Here is a 17,237-nt window from a genome sequence, read left to right as displayed (position 1 = left end):
TACTTACTTTTAAAACCATCCTAACGTTTAAATAGTTTCTTGTGGATTAAACTTTTTAACGCGTAATGAATTTATAATTACTTTTTTAAAAATATATATATATTGTAAATTATCAATAATTATAAATTTTTTTGAATCAACTTAAAATACGTTAAATAAGACTTTGCCATAAATTAATAAAAATTTAAATTTAATTCCACTAATAGTTATATAATTCTTCCTACCAAATTTATCAATAAATATAACTCAACTGATTAAAATATTTTAATTAAAATAATTTTAAATTTACGTGTTATGGAATACCTTTTTTAAAAAATTAAAATTTTGATTTAATATATATAATTTAAACATAATTTAACGATAATTGACGTGGATAATAATAAATAGTTAATTAACAGGAAAAATAAAGCTATTTGCACGTTGAAATTGAACGAGGTTAAAAAATGGAATGTGCGACCGTGTTTCAAAATTTGAAATTGGAAAAGTTGAGACCGCGCTGTGAAAATAATAAATAATAAATAATAATTATTTTCCTCGTGGGTCCCACACTCGAAGTTCCTTCGTTCTTGCGCGCCTTTGAAAACAAGGATCTGAATGGCTTACGTGGGAACTTTCTCAAAACGCAGTCGTTTCAAACAACCCACTGTTCTGAATATCGTCGTTTTCTTGCCCTCCTTCATCGTAACAGAAACCGCTCCCCCGCCGAATTGCGCCCCAAGCTACCATCCCCATCAGCTAAAGAACAAACCCAAATCTAAGCAAATTCAAACTTGATTTTCAAGGAAATTTCATGGAATGAGAAGAGGTTAGAGTTCGAAGCTGAAGGTTTGAGTTGAGTTCCGTTGATCTTTCTGTTCCGCTTCTGCTCCATCCGAGATCGAAGTTTTTATTTACTCAGCCATGGAGGACGAACACCAGGTACTATTTTGTTCCGCATTTTCTCCATCTGATTACCTTCGTCATTCCTTCAACAGACGCCCAACTTTACTTCTCTACTGATTTGATTTCTTTTTGTTTGTTTCTGATTCCTGATTTTCGAGTTTTTGAAGCGTCGGAAAGCATTGGATTTTTTTGTTATTTGAATCTCTTTGAGTGTTTTCAGAAAATGGTGGCTCTCAAAAAGGCTTACGCTGACATAATTCTGAACACGGTGAAGGAGGCAGCGGCTCGCGTAATGGTATCCGAGCGCAAAGCTCTTTGTCTCCAGCAGGATCTTTGTTCTGTCAAGGACGAGGCGCACAGGATGCTCCTTCGCTTGAAGAACATGATCGATTCTAAGGTAGTTTTTCTTTTAAAAATTTTTATTTTCACTTTGTCTTCTTCCTTCTTATTTGTTTTCAAATTTCAATGATTGTGTAAATTGTCTCAATGTCTCTTCTGGATAGGCTTACTGTATCATTATGTGTTTCTGATGGTTTGTTATCCACCTATGCTTTTCTACATTGTAATGGTACTGTAAAATTCTACTATGCAATGACATTTTCTTCGTCTTCATTTCTTGCTCGTATCATACAATGGTTATTTTCCACTTTGATTGTGTGTAAGGACGTGGTTACCTAAACACTTGAGAGTTTACTTGAAAGCTTAAACAAAATTCATAAAAGTGCAGTTATCATTTTTTACTTTGCAAAATTCTGTATTAAATGTTGCATCATTATTGCAGTAGCCACTTCCAACTGTTCTTTCTTATTTCATCCAAATGGTTATACCATTCTCATTTGCAGACGCATGAAATAGAAATAGCATCATTATGCCACAGGAAAAAAGTTGAAGAACTTGAAGCACAATTTCACGAGGCAGAGGATGTGATAACAGATCTTAGAATACAGTTGAAAGAGGTGCAATCCCAGTTGGAGAAGGAGAAGAAAGACAATACTTTCTCCAGTCAGTCTACCCTTGAGCCGGATTCTTCCAGTCCGTCCTCATCACAACTGCAAGCAGTGTCTTCTAATTTGAAGAACACAAAGATGGAACAGATAGCCCAAGCAATGTCCAAGAGTGTGCCAAAGTCTATCGAACAATCTTCTGTTTCTCAAGTGGACATTGTCCATTCTCATGATTCTGACTCTACCTCCACGGTAGTGAGAACTAAGGAGCATAGATCATCTAGGAAGAGATGCCCCCAGAGAATTCATGCACTAGAAAGGAATTTCCTGGATTATAGTTTATCTTTAGGTATTGATGTAAAAGATAGCCAAGTCCTTGAGGAAAACGAACCTTTAGTAAAAAGAAGGGACAAGGAGGAAAGAGGCCTCTCGACCAGAACTGGAAAGACAGATATACGGAAGAATGTACATGATGCTGTGTTGAAGAGATCTGTAAAGATCCATACATTGAGAAGGACGTCTGGTCCACATTTGAAAGAGGGTGACGTGAGTTCTGATAAAAGTGAGTATCAACCATCTCTGATGGCTGATAGTGGGAATGTGACACAAAATTCATGTTTGCCGAAGGAGCATAAAATTGATAATTACAAAGATGCAAGTAGAAATTCTAATGGAGGTCAACCAAAAGGAAACATGAAAAGAGGGATTTTAAATGGTCACTTGCCTGATCAGCCAATCAATCCTTGCGATATGTCTGTTGTACTGTCTCCATGTAGGACTTCCATTAATCAAGTTAATAATAGTGGGAAATATGGTGAAGATCATTCCAACACAACTAAGCATCAGAGGAAGATGAAGAAATTAAACTGCTTGGATACCGGACTCACATCAACAGACAAGAAAATGATGATCAGATGTACTAGACAAAGCAAACGCAAGAGGGAAGCCATGGGCATTTCTGATGAAAATATTTCTCCTGGAAAGAGCAATGCAAAAAGGTGGTTGCGTGAGAAACTCAAATTTGAGTCCGAGTTTGAGAGGTCTGACTTGAACAAAGAATCAATGAGGGAGAGTCGACAGCTGTCTCAAGTTGCTCGTCAGGTTGATTTCATATTCTCCCTTGCAATTTTAAACGTGTGATGAACTGATTATAAGGTGTTGAGACTTTATCTAGAATGGGGAACAGAACCCGTAAAGCCTGCAATATTTGGGTGTTTTAAATGGTAAAAACTCCTATTCATGTTCTTATAGGAACCGAAACCTGACTCCTTAAATGAGTTCAATATTAACTTCTGGCAATAGCCCAAGTCAGCTTTTTGGCTAAGCAAGGTCAATCATTCTCATTCTCTCGTTCGCCTATGAAATTCGACCAGGAAAAGTAAAAGCAATCACTTGACTTCAAACTGTTCGTAAGAGGCAATTGGTTCACGGGGTTATGAGTTCCTATGATTTATTTTAGAATGTGCAAAGTAGGAGGGAGTCCCACGTTGAGGATTGTAGGGAGGGAGTCCCACGTTGGCTAATTAAGGGGACGATCATGGGTTTATAAATAAGAAATACATCTACATTGGTATGAGGCTTTTTGGAGAAATCAAAAGTAAAGCCATGAGAGCTTACACTCAAAGTAGACAATATCATACCATTGTGGAGGTTCGTAATTCCTAACAGTTTCAAACACAAAAGCCAAACCAAGAACTCCACACCCCTACCCTAAACACCCCTCTAGAGTTGAGTTTTTAACATTCAACTAGAAAACCTCAATGTGAAGGTTTGAAGCTACTTGAACAGGAGTATTTAATTTTCCACTATAATTATAGTAAGACTAATGTTGGTTATGTCGCTTGGAATTTCCGCGATCCAGTCGCTTAGGCACTTGATGAATTTATGTCCATATATTCTCATCATTTGGTTGGCCAAAATCTAAGTACTTCGTTCCAAATTTCTAAACTTTTTACTTTTTCTCCGGCAGCTTGTGTCTTTGTCTAGAGAAAGATGGCAGTAATAATGGTGATATCTTTTCGTTCTTCAACACCATCAGAACCTGGATATGATTGGGCATCAAGCACGTCGGTCTCCTGGGAGCTCTTCAGAATTTACTTTTCCAAAAAGAATCCACAGGTTAGTGTTCAGATTCATTAGCGAGAGAGAGAGAGAAAGATTGTTCTGTGCAGTTTTGCTTGTGCCTTCTTCGCATAGTTTATGGGTATCTAATATTTAGTTTAATTTATAGAAACAAAAATGAATGACAAAAGATATCAGAAGAATTATGAGCTTCAATGTGGTGATGGTGTGAAATGAAACAAGTAGGGTCATTTTGTGATGATCTATGTAACACAACATGTTTTGAAGAAAAGCATGCATTTGAGTTTATATTTCTACTTTTTTGAATTGTTGTTCTATCATCATCAACTTAGCACTGACGTTCCATTGCTTTTCTCACTGATGAAAGGTAAAGACTTTTTAGTACCCAAAAAGAGAGAAATGAGATCTTTTGCAGGTAAGATTACCACTTTCCAAGACTATTGGTTCTTATTATTAAATGTCTAAATTTAATTTAGTTATGTAATAAATCTTCAAATTAGTTCTTGGAATCCGCTAAGGTTGGAATCTGCTAAGATTCAAATGAAAGTTAAAATTTATGAGCCTATTTAACTAGTTCAAGTAGTACATGTCAATTATTGATGAGATATGTTCATTTCAAGTAAAAGTAGGTACATACTTTGATCAAGAGGTGGGAGGCTCGAATCCTTCACCGACATATCTCTAACTCAAAAGAAGGCTAAGCTTCACACAACCACCCACCTACGACTAACAATCACAACCGAAAGATTGAACACTAATTTTTAGACTCAATCCTAAAACACTCATTTTCCGATACTTTCAAAGTCATCTCCTTATTAAGCGAAAAGAGACAATTCTATTCCTACTAAAAAGTAGGATTCTAAAACATATGAACTAGATATCCTAGAAAGACAAGGAATTAGCGCACGCCAGGTCCCAGCCCACCATGAACATTGAACAGTTCTACCACCGCCCCCCACAACAACAACACTTCAATCCTATTCCTAAGTTGGAGCAATCATAATTCACATACAAACTAAAAGAGAAAAAGGAAAGAAAAAGGCAGTGGCAGTGGCAGTGGAAATTGCAGGCTTTAGCATCTGTGTCTTCTTGTCTTCCCCAGCAGCTGCACCTTGTCCCTTTGATTATCATTAAAGCCTGCTTACAATGTTGGCCCACCCCCCACAACCCAACAAAATAAACTCAATTCCTTTCCCTCCATATAAACAGAGCACAAATTTGAGAGTTCAACTTCAAACTTCAAACCCAGCTGATTTTTGCATCATCAAATATGTGGAGGGCAGAAGAAAGTTACAGAGAATCAAAGCAAGCAGAGGTTGAAGATAAGGATTCTATAGGCACGGCTCTGTTATCAGCAGGAACAGCATTGTTAATGGCAGCTTGTTTGAAGAGAGCTGTGGTTCTGTTCTTGGTCGAACAATGGCGGATCTGGGTGTTCCTTCTCTTAAATCTCATCCTCGTAGCAATTTTCTTCACTTCAAGTCCTTCAAGTCCTATAAGTTACAGCGAAAGCCAAACCCAAGAGGCCAATGCTAAAATAAAGCAGAAAAAGATCGAAAACAGAGAGTGCAAGGAGGCTGAGAAGGTAGAAAAGCTTGAGATCAAACATCAAGAGAGGGAAAAAGAAGAAGAAGAAGAAGAACTCCCAGAAGAAGAAGAAGAAGAAGAAGAAGAAGAAGAAGAGGAAATTGGGTTGTCGAAAGAGGAATTGAATGAGAGAGTGGAAGCTTTCATTGTGATGTTCAAGAAGCAATTGATTTCAGACGCAAGAAGAGGGGGAAACAGACGCACCCCATTGAGCTACAATCCTCAATAGCCATAGCCAAACCCAAATTCTTTTATCCAAGATTTTGGGAGGGTGAAGATGAGGACTGTTTGTTGAGTTTCAAGAGGTTCAAAAATGTAATCTTTGAAGCATAATGTTATCATTTTTGTATAACCCAAGATATTAACACTCTCAATTACCCCAAAATCAGACTTTTAAATATTTACTCATAACTTTATATTAATTCTTACATTATAGTATAAATTTAGCACCTCCCCATCCTTCTTTCTATTGTCTTCTTCATCTTCCTAAAATGGTGATAACGAGTTCTAGGATTCCACATTGGTGGGAGAGAGAACAAATCATTCATTACAAGGGTATGGAAACATCTCCCTAAGAAACCCGTTTTAAAACTCTGAGGTTGACGTCGATACGCAATAGGCCAAAGTAGACAATATCGACTAATGGTGGAATTGTGTTGTTACATGAGCGGAGCTGTATCTTCTTTCTTAGTAACAATATTGTAACGTAACATATAATTTTTTATTTTACTCACACTTATTATATGAAAAAATAAAATAAGATAAATTGGAAATTCAGGACCAAATATTAAATATAGATCCATTTAATAATTTAACCTAATTGTTAAAAATTCATCTCTATCTCTTTCAAGAGAGATGGATGATGGCTGAAAAGTGAAGCCACAGAATTTGAGGGGCTTTTACGTAATATCAGCAATTTATTAACGCGAATGCCACGCTGGCAATCGTTTTTCTGTTGGTTTCCTACTAGTTTCCCACACCAGAGTCTCCTCCACTTCTTCTTCATCTTGCAACAGAAAATCCAAACCCTAGAGAGAGAAATTTCGTTCTCTAACAGATTCTTGTATTTCTCTTCAGCAATTTAATTGGCGAGAACGATGAAGGATTAGGATGAAACTATTTGGATTCTGTTCAAGGAATTTGAGAAATGTGTGTGCCGAAAACGAGAGAGAGTTGATGTGGAGTACCTGATTTTGGTGAATCCGTCAAATCTACTGTGGGATTGATTTTGCAGAAATGATTCTGTGATCTCATTACATTGGAATTTCTGTTTGATCGGATTCAACTTTGAGAATCTGAAGTCCGTTCTTTAGGAATCGAGCTAGTGTTTTGTCTTCGGAATCCGTGAATGGTTTCGAATCCAGATCTCGTGTTATATGCCTGCATTGCGAGTGGAACTGTAATCCTTGCTGAATTCACGAGAGAGTTGAATCTCGATGACTTGGCTTTCAGATGCATCGAGAAAGCCCCTCCTCACCACTCCATCTTCTCCCATACTGTGAGAAAGAGAGTGTACATGTTTTTGATCGAAGGTCCCTTCGTTTATTTCGGAATCTTCCATGAAGACCTTTACAAATCGGAGATTTGTGGTTTCTTAAACGGATTAAGGTGTGTTTTCGAGGAGTTCCTCGAAACCGAATCGTTCAAGGGTTTCGAGAACTTCACTTCCTACTGCTTTCAATCGCAGTTCGATTCGACTTTCCGGCATCTCCTTGGGTTGAGTCTCAACAACACGTCGTGCAGCGTATTGAAGGAGGCTCAGAGGTCAAGCTTGGATTCAAGTAAAAGAAAGCAGATACCGCTGATTTCGAAGTTCTCGAATCCCAGCAGCCTAATGAAGAAGAAGAAGAAGAAGAAGGTAGTTGGGGATGCTAATGAAGAAGCAGGGAAGTATGCAATGGTTGATTCTGCGGATCTGAATGACCATAATAATGGTTTGTGTAGTAGAGATAGTTCATTGCTGAAGCAGAAGAATGGTTCCCATATGATTGAGCGTCAGAAAGTTAAGCAAATATGGCGGAAACATGTATGGGTTGTTTTGTCCATCGATTTGTTCGTATGTCTGGTTTTGTTCGCCATATGGCTTTGGGTTTGCAGAGGATTTCGGTGCATTGAAAGCTGAAATTGATGGGGTTTCAATCCTTCATTGGCAGAAATGGCCATCTGGAAAACAGGGTTTGTAAACACCATGTATGATTCATGCAAGCTTCAACTTCGTATATTTTACTTTGCTTTGCTGGTAATCTTTCTGGGTTTCTTGATTTTTGTTTCTTTTCTATGCATTGTGTATGATTCTCAGAAACTGCCAATTCAATGGAGTTGAGTTCATCCTCATAATGGGAATAATCTCTGTTTTGGGCATCCATCAAACCTTCAATTAGAACATGAAATTAGGTTTTAGTCAACGAAGATATCATCTAAGCTTGCTTGCTTGCAAACACATCAGTTACAAATTTGTCCTGATCTTGAAAAATAAAACATCTCCCATTCGTGTTGGAGCTAGTTCATTAAGAGTTCACCTATTCACATGTCATTATCACATTAACTTCAAGGGCAGAAAGGTCATTCTAACATTAGGTTCAGGGGCATTTTAGGAATGAGCTATGATGGGAAGAAGCCTTGCAATGAATGAAGAACTTATCTGATTCTGCAGATCAACCGTGGAGTTGTTAAAGGTATCAAACATATTCACCAAAAATGAAAAATAAAAGTTAGTTACCAAACTTACTGTTAAAATAGTTAGGTATTATAGTACAATCTGGGCTGGCAGATTCTAAAATAATAGGATTCCAAATGCCTGGTAGTAAATTGCTTGAACATGATCGAATGGTAGCATTGTACAAGAGTTATTATCATCCAACCTACAGTAAGAAACACTCAAACTACACAAGCTGTACTTTCAACCTCACACAAACAAGGCATCCGATACATGTCCGTGTATAATCAGATCCCGGATTCATCAAACTTTAGCGAAATGTCTGTTAACAGCTCGTCCTACCCACAGGGAGTTAGCTTCTTATTGCCTGCACCACGAGGATTTTCGTCTTTCCAGTCGTCCCATGCCCTTGCCTTTTCCTGAGCAGCATCATCATCTTCGTCTTCATCACCCTCACTGGGTCCAGGCTTTCGATTATCGTCCTTATGCCATGAAGAGTTTGCTTCTTCTATGAACTTCGCAGTTCTCTCTTGCCATTTGTTCATCATTTCCATCTCTTTCAGCCCAGCCTCCTCGATGCTCATGGTTGGCAACCTTCCAGGGAAAGTTCAACTCATAAATTAAGGAATCTATGCAATATCCTACAACTGCACAATGTTCATTTTCCTACCCAACACTTCAAACTTTAATTTCAGAGGCTATTTAGATTATTATTCCTCAAAATATAACACAACAGGAAAGAAGACCTCAACATTTTCCTCCTTAAACAGTAGACAAAGTACGAGTATAGTAAACCTAATCAGACTGACTGTATAACAAACAAGCCCAAATACATACCTAAAGCCAGGTTGGAAAACCTGGGCAGCCAACCTCTCCCGCTCACTCGTAAGGGGTCCATTTACAAGGCTAGCTGGTCCAAATATGAGAGGCTGATGTTTGTGTTCATGTGCTTGAGAGACATTTGCTCTCCCTTCTAGTACATCCTGAGCAAAAGTCGCACAAGTGATTGGTGGCGCTGGTTTCGAATATCGAGCTCTCACAACACCATCACGATGCCAAGCTTCTGCTCTTTTCATACGATCATCAAGAATCTCTCTAGAGAAGTTTTTGTCCCCATCCTGACATATATAGCAAAGAACAAATGCTCTTAGACCTCTAATTCAACTACGTATTTTATGCAGCTCTGAAAATGAACTGCCTGACTAGTTAGCCAAACACTTCCATGACAAAAACTTTTTTTTTTCCTCCACTCTAATTCCCAAGTCCATAGAAACATGAAGAGAATACATTAATTTGACACATCATATCACCAATTAACGATAGAATGAATGCACAGAACAATGCATGACACCCCTTGAACATGCATCCACGAAGTTTGGAGTATGGCTTCAAACCTTTTCTTGTTTTTCCTTAATGGAAGAGAGCATCTCTTCTTCCTTCTTCAGCATCTCTAGCAGATCAAAAGCCTGAATATATAGCATTCCGTGTAAATTTGAGTACAATACTAGAGGGTAACAACCTGAAGATGTTAAATAATTCTGCGTCACTGACCTTGCAGATTGCCAGAGTGATGGTTGTAAGCCAAGCCTGCAGCAAAGCGAATGCAACATAGTGAAAGTCTGACGAAAACATACAAAATTATATCAACCCCCAATCAAACACTGCCCAAAGTCTAACTGCACCACTCTCTGGGTGAAGAATATTTCATGCGTAAGACATTGTTAAAGATCACGTATTTGTTTAGAATGCTGTCAGTTAGTATCTAATTAAATCTCCGTTAGGAGTTAGATCTAGTTTTTTATTTGATTTAGTTTTGATTTGATTAGATTTTATTTTGATTTGTTTACTCGTTTGTTACCAGATTTTCTGTAGATTTTTAGGTAGATTTTCTGAATATCTTTTGTTATCTCTGTATAAATATGGAGCATTCTTGCTCTTCATAATTCAATCTTCTCATTAATCATTCAATAAATCCCTCTTTCACTAACAATTGGTATCAGAGCTATCTTCTTAAGGGATCTGTGAGATCAAAATGGGAGAATCAAGTTTTTCAGCTGTTGCACCACCAGTCTTCGATGGAGACAATTATCAAATGTGGACAGTTCGTATGGAGACTTATTTGGAGGCCTTGGATCTTTGGGAAGCAATAGAAGAGGATTACGAGGTCCCTCTGCTTCCAGCAAATCCTACTGTAGCACAAATCAAATTACAGAAGGAAAAGAAGACAAGGAAATCAAAGGCAAAAGCTTGCCTATTTGCCGCTGTACTGAAATGATCTTCATGCGAATAATGTCCCTCAAAACAGCAAAAGAAATCTGGGATTATCTCAAGGCTGAATATGAAGGAGATGAGAGGATTCGTGGAATGAAAGTCCTGAATTTGATCAGGGATTTCGAGTTGCAGAAGATGAAGGAGTCAGAGTCGGTAAAAGAGTATTCTGACAGACTTCTCAGCATCGCCAACAAGGTGAGATTGCTTGGTTCTGTATTAAATGATTCCAGGATCGTTGAAAAGCTGCTAGTCACTCTTCTAGAGAAGTTTGAAGCCACCATTACTACTCTGGAGAACACCAAAGACTTGTCAAAGATTTCTCTTATAGAGCTCTTGAATGCTTTACAAGCGCAAGAGCAAAGGAGGTCTATGAGACAAGAAGGGGTGATTGAAGGTGCCTTACTTGTTAGGCATCAAGATAGCCGCAGGTATAAAAACAACAAAAAATTCAAAAATCAATTGACGTATGGAGATTCATCTGCCAATTATCAAAAGACAAAAGGAGGAGGTTTCAAAAAATCCTATCCACCTTGCCGCCATTGTGAGAAGAAAGGTCATCCACCATACAAGTGTTGGAGAAGACCTGACGCCTTCTGCTCCAAATGCAATCAACTTGGACATGAAGCTGTGATCTGCAAAGCCAAAGATCTGGTGAAAGAAGTAGAGGCACAGGTCGTTGATCAAGAAGAAGAAGAAGAAGATCAATTGTTTATGGTCACTTCTTCCTCAAGCAAAGAATCAAGCGAGACCTGGTTGATTGACAGTGGGTGCACAAATCACATGACTTATGACAAGGAGTCTTTTGAGGAATTAAGAGACACCGAAGATAAGAGAGTGAGGATCGACAATGGTGAACACTTGGAAGTCAAGGGAAAAGGCACAGTAGCTATAACAAGCTATGAAGGTACAAAATTTATTCCAGATGTTTTATTTGTGCCTAAAATTGATCAAAATCTCTTGAGCGTTGGTCAGTTACTTAATAAAGGTTATAAAGTGTTGTTTGAGAATAAGCGGTGCTTGATCAAAGATGCTAGTGGCAAAGACTTGTTCAATGTCAAAATGAAAGGAAAAAGCTTTGCTCTAAATCCGACGGCCTTTATATCCAGAGCTGGTGCCACTGGGACTTGGCACAAAAGACTTGGGCACTTTCATCATCGAGGTTTGCTTCAGATACAGTCAAAGAAGCTGGTAGAAGAACTCATTGACATTGATGATGACATGTCTCCTTACCGTGCTTGTAACTTTGGGAAGCAACATAGGCAACCCTTTCCTAAACAGGCATGGAGAGGCTCGAAAAAGCTGCAACTGGTTCATACTGATCTTTGTGGTCCTCAGCGAACACCATCACTAAATGGTAATCTTTATTACATTGCTTTTATTAATGATCTAACAAGAATGTGTTGGATATTCTTGCTGAAGCAAAAGTCAGAAGTTGCGGGTGTATTTTGGAAATTCAAAGCCAGAGTTGAGAATGAAGGTGCATGCTTGATTCAGACTGTAAGATCAGATAATGGCAAAGAGTACACTTCAGAAACTTTTAATAGGTTTTGTGAAGAGGCTGGAATTGAACATCAATTGACAACACCATACACTCCTCAACAGAATGGCGTCAGTGTCAGGAGGAATAGATTCATAATGGAGATGACGAGATGCATGCTTCATGAGAAGGATCTTCCAAAACGTTTTTGGGAAAAAGCAGCAAGCACTATTATGTGCTTGCAAAATCGAATTTCAACAAAAGTTGTAAAGAACCTGACACCATTTGAAGTTTGGTATGGTTACAAACCTTCTTTAAAGTTCGTTAGAGTATTTGGGTGTCTTTGCTTCATTTACATTCCACAGGTCAAGCGTGATAAGCTTGACAAAAAGTCAGAAGTTGGCATCTTTATTGGCATGTTAGAAGAGTCTAAAGATGAACGACAAGATGCTTTGGTTGATGATGCACCTGTCCAAGGAGGAGCTTTCAGTGATCGAGAAAAACAAAATCTGAGAGTTGGTTGATCGACCTCTAAACAGGAAAAATAATTGGAGCAAGATGGGTGTTCAGAAAAAAGCTTGGAGTTCACAGCATCTAAACAAGGAGGAGTGTTAAAGATCACGTATTTGTTTAGAATGCTGTCAGTTAGTATCTAATTAAATCTCCGTTAGGAGTTAGATCTAGTTTTTTATTTGATTTAGTTTTGATTTGATTAGATTTTATTTTGATTTGTTTACTCGTTTGTTACCAGATTTTCTGCAGATTTTTAGGTAGATTTTCTGAATATCTTTTGTTATCTCGGTATAAATATGGAGCATTCTTGCTCTTCATAATTCAATCTTCTCATCAATCTTCTCATTAATCATTCAATAAATCCCTCTTTCACTAACAGACATGTTGAAGTTTCACTGAGTTTGACAAATTTCTTTCTTTACATAGTGGAATAACAGAACAGAAAGGATTTTTCAAGAGATATGATCAGGATGCAGCAAAGGTTGAGAAGGTAAATGAACCACATCACCATCTGTCTTGTTTCATTTGTCTTCTTATTTTTAGGGAAAACATGAACTATCTTGAACAACAGATGAGAGGCCACATCGTCTTGCTCTTTGTTACAACTTCCATTAGTTTGTTTAACCAAATTTGAAATATCTCATGGCTTAAAACAGGTAATGTGACAGAAAACAAAGGGAAATGTGATATTACTGCTAATATAATCTAGACAACTAACCTCACGCTCTTCCTCTCCATCATCGTCCAGCATATCCTCCTCTCCTGCCTCTATAGGAGCAGACAATGCAGATGCTTTGCTTGAACGACCACGGCGCTCTTTTCGCTCCTTTATCTCAAGCAACTTAGATTCAGCAGCCTTTTGACGTTTGAACCGTGCAATCTAGAAACAAAATTTAAAAAATAAGTGCAAGAATGAAACTGCAATAGCATCCACAAATTACATCTAATACTATGCAAGAAATGAATAATTTAAAATCTGTGTCATGACATCAAAACTTGATCACCCCGTTATATCTGCAAGTGGATTTCATTCATCGATGCGAGTATACTTACTTTACGAGCCCTTTTATCTGCAAGTGAATTTCCTTCAGTAATTGTTTCAAGTTCCTCTTTTGGCACCAGTTCCATAGTTTCACAAAATGATATGAACTCCTAGAGAAATGCCAATTCAAATTTCAACAAGTTAACAGTGAAGCCTTGAGATAATAGATTAAATTTCATTATTCAATTGCACATAATTCATTTTGCCCTGAACTATAAACTTCCATTATTACTGAGGTAAAATTGTAGCAACACTCACCTTTAATTTTGCCTGAGAAGCTTTAAGGATCGGTATCCTGTCTTCTTGCACAATCTTCTCTGTCAACTCAGCAAGATAAAATGGCACCTACAGGGAACAACTATCAGAGATAGGTAGAATATTTGGATTTTCTGGTGACTGCAGAAAAGGCCATAAAAACTATCTACTTCAAAAAAATATCAATTACAAATCATAATAACTGAAACTGATAGAAATTTTGAGGCAATAAAAAATAAATTATTTGGAAAACCATTTCATATCTGAACACTATGCGTAATGAAATTATAACCAGTGGAGAAAATATATTGGCAAAGAGTTGTATATCTTTCTTTATTCTTTCTTCGAAAATTCTATCTGAAAACATGCTGGCAAGATTCTAGACTTCTTGTTTATAAATTGTTTTATCATTAGGAATTTATGTGGTGCTTGCTCTCTACCGTTTGGCTTCCACATGTAACTAATAGATCGATCACTTTCAACGAAAGGTGGCTAATGGACTGAAACACAAATAATTGCGGTCAAACTCCATTTTGTGAGTTCTTTGGGAAACTTGAGAAGATGGAGTACATAAGAGATGTCAGGAAGGCTTGGTATTACATTGCTCTTTTGGTTTCTATTTGGGCTTCTACGAATAATTGGCACTGTAACTTTTGGATCTAAATCACTTGAGAAAAATGGAGTGCCAAAAGGCTAAGCAGATGCTTGATCTCCTGTTCCCTTTACTTTCTAACTACTCTTTTGATCGAGTATTAAAGCCTTATCAGCCGTATTTGCTAAGCATGTAATTTTTTGTTTTTGATCTTTGAAGATTAAACTTATAAACACTACTTTAAGCTATAGATTTCTTTGTTTTGTTATCTACTTTCTAAAATTGATTTCTAAATCCAAGAAAACTTTTGAAACTCAAAAAAGTAGGTTCTACAGCTTAAAGAAACGATAAAAACAAATCAAATCAAGACTTACCAGAATATATTTAAGATTTCCGGTGCTGATATCCTCCTTAGTCTCATTAGCTGAGAACAAGCCCAGCTTCCCAATCATGTCCTCACACTTACGTAATGCATCACAACCTTTCCTCACAACATCCTAAATTTCCCAAAACGAAAGACGAAACAAAAACCTTCAAAATCCAGAGGTCATCGAAGAAAAAAAAATACGTATTAGAAAGAACACGAAGGTACAAAAGAGTACCTGATCCGACGCAGACTCTGTCGCAGCATTATGAATCTTCCTCGCTTGTTCGAAAATTGACGGTAGAGGCAGGTCCTCCATTTAGTGCAGTAGCGAAGAAGGCAACCCTAATAACCGCCTAAAAACGAATTGAAATTAAATTCACACGAAAAAGTCAGGTATCGGCAGTTGAATCCCTAGGTTTCGTCGACTGGAAACGGGAAAACAACGTTGAAGTATAAATCGCTGAGAATTACTTCTATTGAGAGAGAGAGAGAGAGAGAGAGAGAGAGAGAGAGAGAGAGAGAGATCAGAAATGAGAGAACGGCGATCGGAGTTCGACTGCAATGAGCCGCCGTTTCGGCGTACGGTGATATTAGCGTCTTAAGAATTCCGTGCTGACTCGTCCACCAGCACTACCTCCATCCAGATCTTGCCACGTCATCAAGATACCAATTGGCCGTTTCCGGTTCTTTTTGGTGTATATAAGAAAGCCAGAACTAGGAGAGACTTCTCGCTTCTGGAAGCCAACGTGGGCTCTAAACATGGTGTGGGCCTTAGGCCCAATGAAATGAAGATCCATAAATAATAGGCCCAATAAGCATATATTACAATTTTTCAAACGTAAACACAATTATATAAATAAAAATTACAATATATTTGTTTGCTTTTCAAAAATGAGAATAGTTAATGAAGTAATCTACATACGAAAGTGTTATACGTTAACCATTTTAAAACGAAATTCTAACGAAGGGTCTAAACTGACTATCCAATCCATTGGTGATCAGCTTTTTAGATTCACGTAAGACTGTTCCCTTATCTAATTCACCTTCTAAAATAGGGGGTCTAGTTTATTTTTTTACATATCAAAATGGAGCAGTAGTCAACTATTTAAGACCTTTAGGAACAGCGAACTTCCACACTAGTATGATATTATCCATTTTGAGCATAAGTTCTTTTGACCCTTATACCAGTCAAGATAGTGCCCCTCACGTGTATACCCATGACATTCTCTTTAACTAAATAACATGGGACTCCAGCAATTCTAACGTCTTAAAAGTGAAGCCATTTCGAATAATAAGAGCAAAAAGACGCTTTTTTGATAGTAGCAAATGTTGCCTAAATAATCCTCAGACAAATAATAAATGTAAATAAACCAAATATTAATGATCTGTACATACCAGATTTTGCAGTCGGAAATGAAGATATTATAACCTGCCTTATATTTGTTGTGTATCGATGATGTGATGTAATGTTGATAAAGTTGAAATAATATTTCCATGTAAAAAAATAAAAGTTAAAGTTGGAGTTTCTGAAGGAGATCAATAAAATAAATAAATAAAGAAATAAAAGAGGAATAATTTGATAAGTTGATTTTGTGTATTTTACTTTTTGATATAAAAAAAGAGGTTGAATAAAATAGACACGTGTAGGGTATAAGTGCATTGACTTATCTAAAATATTAAATGCATAATCTGTTGGGTTCTCCTTCTCTCTTCATCCACCGTTGGGTTCCAGGAGTTGAAGAAAATGAAGGAAAATGAGACCTTGGAACTTAATATAAAATTTGCATCAAAAAAGTTATATTCATACATATCATTCGTGATTTTTTATTTTCTTCAAAAACTTTATAATTTACATTAATGTTATTGTATCAAATAAAGTCATAAAAAAATGACAAAATTCAGATTTGTTTCCATTTTTATCTATATTCAACTTACAATTTGATCCACGCAACTTAAACTCGTATAATGTTGGTTTCGTTCATGAACTTATTTAAGTACCAGAATCAAATCCGTTTATGAATTTCCTTAAAATGGAACAAACTCGAATATATATATATATATATATTTATATTTATTTATTTGTGTTAATTTCGTAATCATATCTCTTAAAAATAATTTTAACTATTTTTAAGGTTATTTTTTGAAATATATATTAATATCAAGTTGCTGAATTTTTGGAAATAAATAAAGAAAGTAGATATTTTATGGAATAATATTTTACTTTTAGTAAAAACAAAAATTAAAAAAAAAAAACAAAAAAACAAAAAAACAAAAGTAAGAAAAAACCTTATTCATTTCAACATCACCCCAAGCACAAAAATTCAAACTCAATTAATATAGACTTAGAAATGTCTACACGTGTGAAGAGGATAATCATCTATTCTTCTGTTTCTGTCTCCTATTTTAATTTAGTTCAATTTTTAATTTTTAATTTTTTTTTTTAGAATTGAGATAATCATTCAATATTTCATATATAGTAATTTTTTTAATAGATAATTCTATTTCTTAAAATAATTTTTATTAAAAAAATATGTAATGTCCAACTAAATCTAATAATATTCAATAAGCT

At 36.6% G+C, this 17,237-nt stretch overlaps 4 protein-coding genes across 5 annotated transcripts; 3 read left to right on the top strand and 1 right to left on the bottom strand.

Annotated features, from left to right (window-relative positions):
* The first annotated feature begins 630 nt into the window (after window positions 1-630).
* On the top strand, window positions 631-3,944 carry LOC111808279 (uncharacterized). The gene is made up of 4 exons (XM_023694171.2): window positions 631-918; window positions 1,103-1,279; window positions 1,725-2,927; window positions 3,796-3,944. The coding sequence occupies exons 1-4, from the start codon at window positions 901-903 to the stop codon at window positions 3,826-3,828; spliced, it is 1,431 nt and encodes a 476-aa protein (XP_023549939.2). The 5' UTR covers window positions 631-900; the 3' UTR covers window positions 3,829-3,944.
* On the top strand, window positions 3,818-5,937 carry LOC147789771 (Putative membrane lipoprotein). Its single transcript, XM_087116725.1, has 2 exons — window positions 3,818-3,944; window positions 5,118-5,937. The coding sequence occupies exon 2, from the start codon at window positions 5,179-5,181 to the stop codon at window positions 5,722-5,724; it is 546 nt and encodes a 181-aa protein (XP_086972851.1). The 5' UTR covers window positions 3,818-3,944; window positions 5,118-5,178; the 3' UTR covers window positions 5,725-5,937.
* Window positions 5,938-6,078: 141 nt separating this feature from the next.
* On the top strand, window positions 6,079-7,740 carry LOC111808289 (phytolongin Phyl2.2). Its single transcript, XM_023694183.2, has one exon. The coding sequence runs from the start codon at window positions 6,844-6,846 to the stop codon at window positions 7,615-7,617; it is 774 nt and encodes a 257-aa protein (XP_023549951.2). The 5' UTR covers window positions 6,079-6,843; the 3' UTR covers window positions 7,618-7,740.
* A 453-nt stretch (window positions 7,741-8,193) lies between these two features.
* LOC111808304 (PP2A regulatory subunit TAP46) lies at window positions 8,194-15,186 on the bottom strand. 2 transcript variants are annotated; one of them, XM_023694209.2, is made up of 10 exons: window positions 15,140-15,182; window positions 14,904-15,021; window positions 14,676-14,798; window positions 13,713-13,799; window positions 13,466-13,564; window positions 13,131-13,292; window positions 9,703-9,738; window positions 9,546-9,617; window positions 8,989-9,269; window positions 8,194-8,745 (listed from the first exon to the last, which is right to left on the bottom strand). In XM_023694209.2, the coding sequence occupies exons 2-10, from the start codon at window positions 14,982-14,984 to the stop codon at window positions 8,490-8,492; spliced, it is 1,197 nt and encodes a 398-aa protein (XP_023549977.2). In that variant the 5' UTR covers window positions 14,985-15,021; window positions 15,140-15,182; the 3' UTR covers window positions 8,194-8,489. The 2 variants fall into 2 exon arrangements, with proteins under 2 accessions (XP_023549977.2, XP_023549976.2); XM_023694208.2 differs by having other exon boundaries at window positions 14,904-15,186.
* Window positions 15,187-17,237: the final 2,051 nt, after the last annotated feature.

Source organism: Cucurbita pepo, chromosome 13 (assembly GCF_057944985.1).
Source record: "Cucurbita pepo subsp. pepo isolate OVF chromosome 13, ASM5794498v1, whole genome shotgun sequence".
Classification (NCBI taxonomy): Eukaryota; Viridiplantae; Streptophyta; class Magnoliopsida; order Cucurbitales; family Cucurbitaceae; genus Cucurbita; species Cucurbita pepo.
The sequence above is the reverse complement of the archived record's forward strand: the minus strand, read 5'-3'. Positions and strand labels throughout refer to the sequence as shown.

What these genes read in the sequence shown, in the direction of transcription:
- LOC111808279 (XM_023694171.2), top strand. An exon ending in AGAACATGATCGATTCTAAG is followed by an intron (nt 1,280 to 1,724) that starts GTAGTTTTTCTT and finishes TCTCATTTGCAG; the next exon opens with ACGCATGAAATAGAAATAGC. An exon ending in TGTCTCAAGTTGCTCGTCAG is followed by an intron (nt 2,928 to 3,795) that starts GTTGATTTCATA and finishes TTTCTCCGGCAG; the next exon opens with CTTGTGTCTTTGTCTAGAGA.
- LOC147789771 (XM_087116725.1), top strand. Translation starts at nt 5,179, where the DNA reads ATGTGGAGGGCAGAAGAAAGTTACAGAGAATCAAAGCAAGCAGAGGTT.
- LOC111808289 (XM_023694183.2), top strand. Translation starts at nt 6,844, where the DNA reads ATGGTTTCGAATCCAGATCTCGTGTTATATGCCTGCATTGCGAGTGGA.
- LOC111808304 (XM_023694208.2), bottom strand. Translation starts at nt 14,984, where the DNA reads ATGGAGGACCTGCCTCTACCGTCAATTTTCGAACAAGCGAGGAAGATT. An exon ending in CTTCTCAGGCAAAATTAAAG is followed by an intron (nt 13,565 to 13,712) that starts GTGAGTGTTGCT and finishes GCATTTCTCTAG; the next exon opens with GAGTTCATATCATTTTGTGA. An exon ending in ATGGAGAGGAAGAGCGTGAG is followed by an intron (nt 9,739 to 13,130) that starts GTTAGTTGTCTA and finishes GCTTTGCTGCAG; the next exon opens with GCTTGGCTTACAACCATCAC.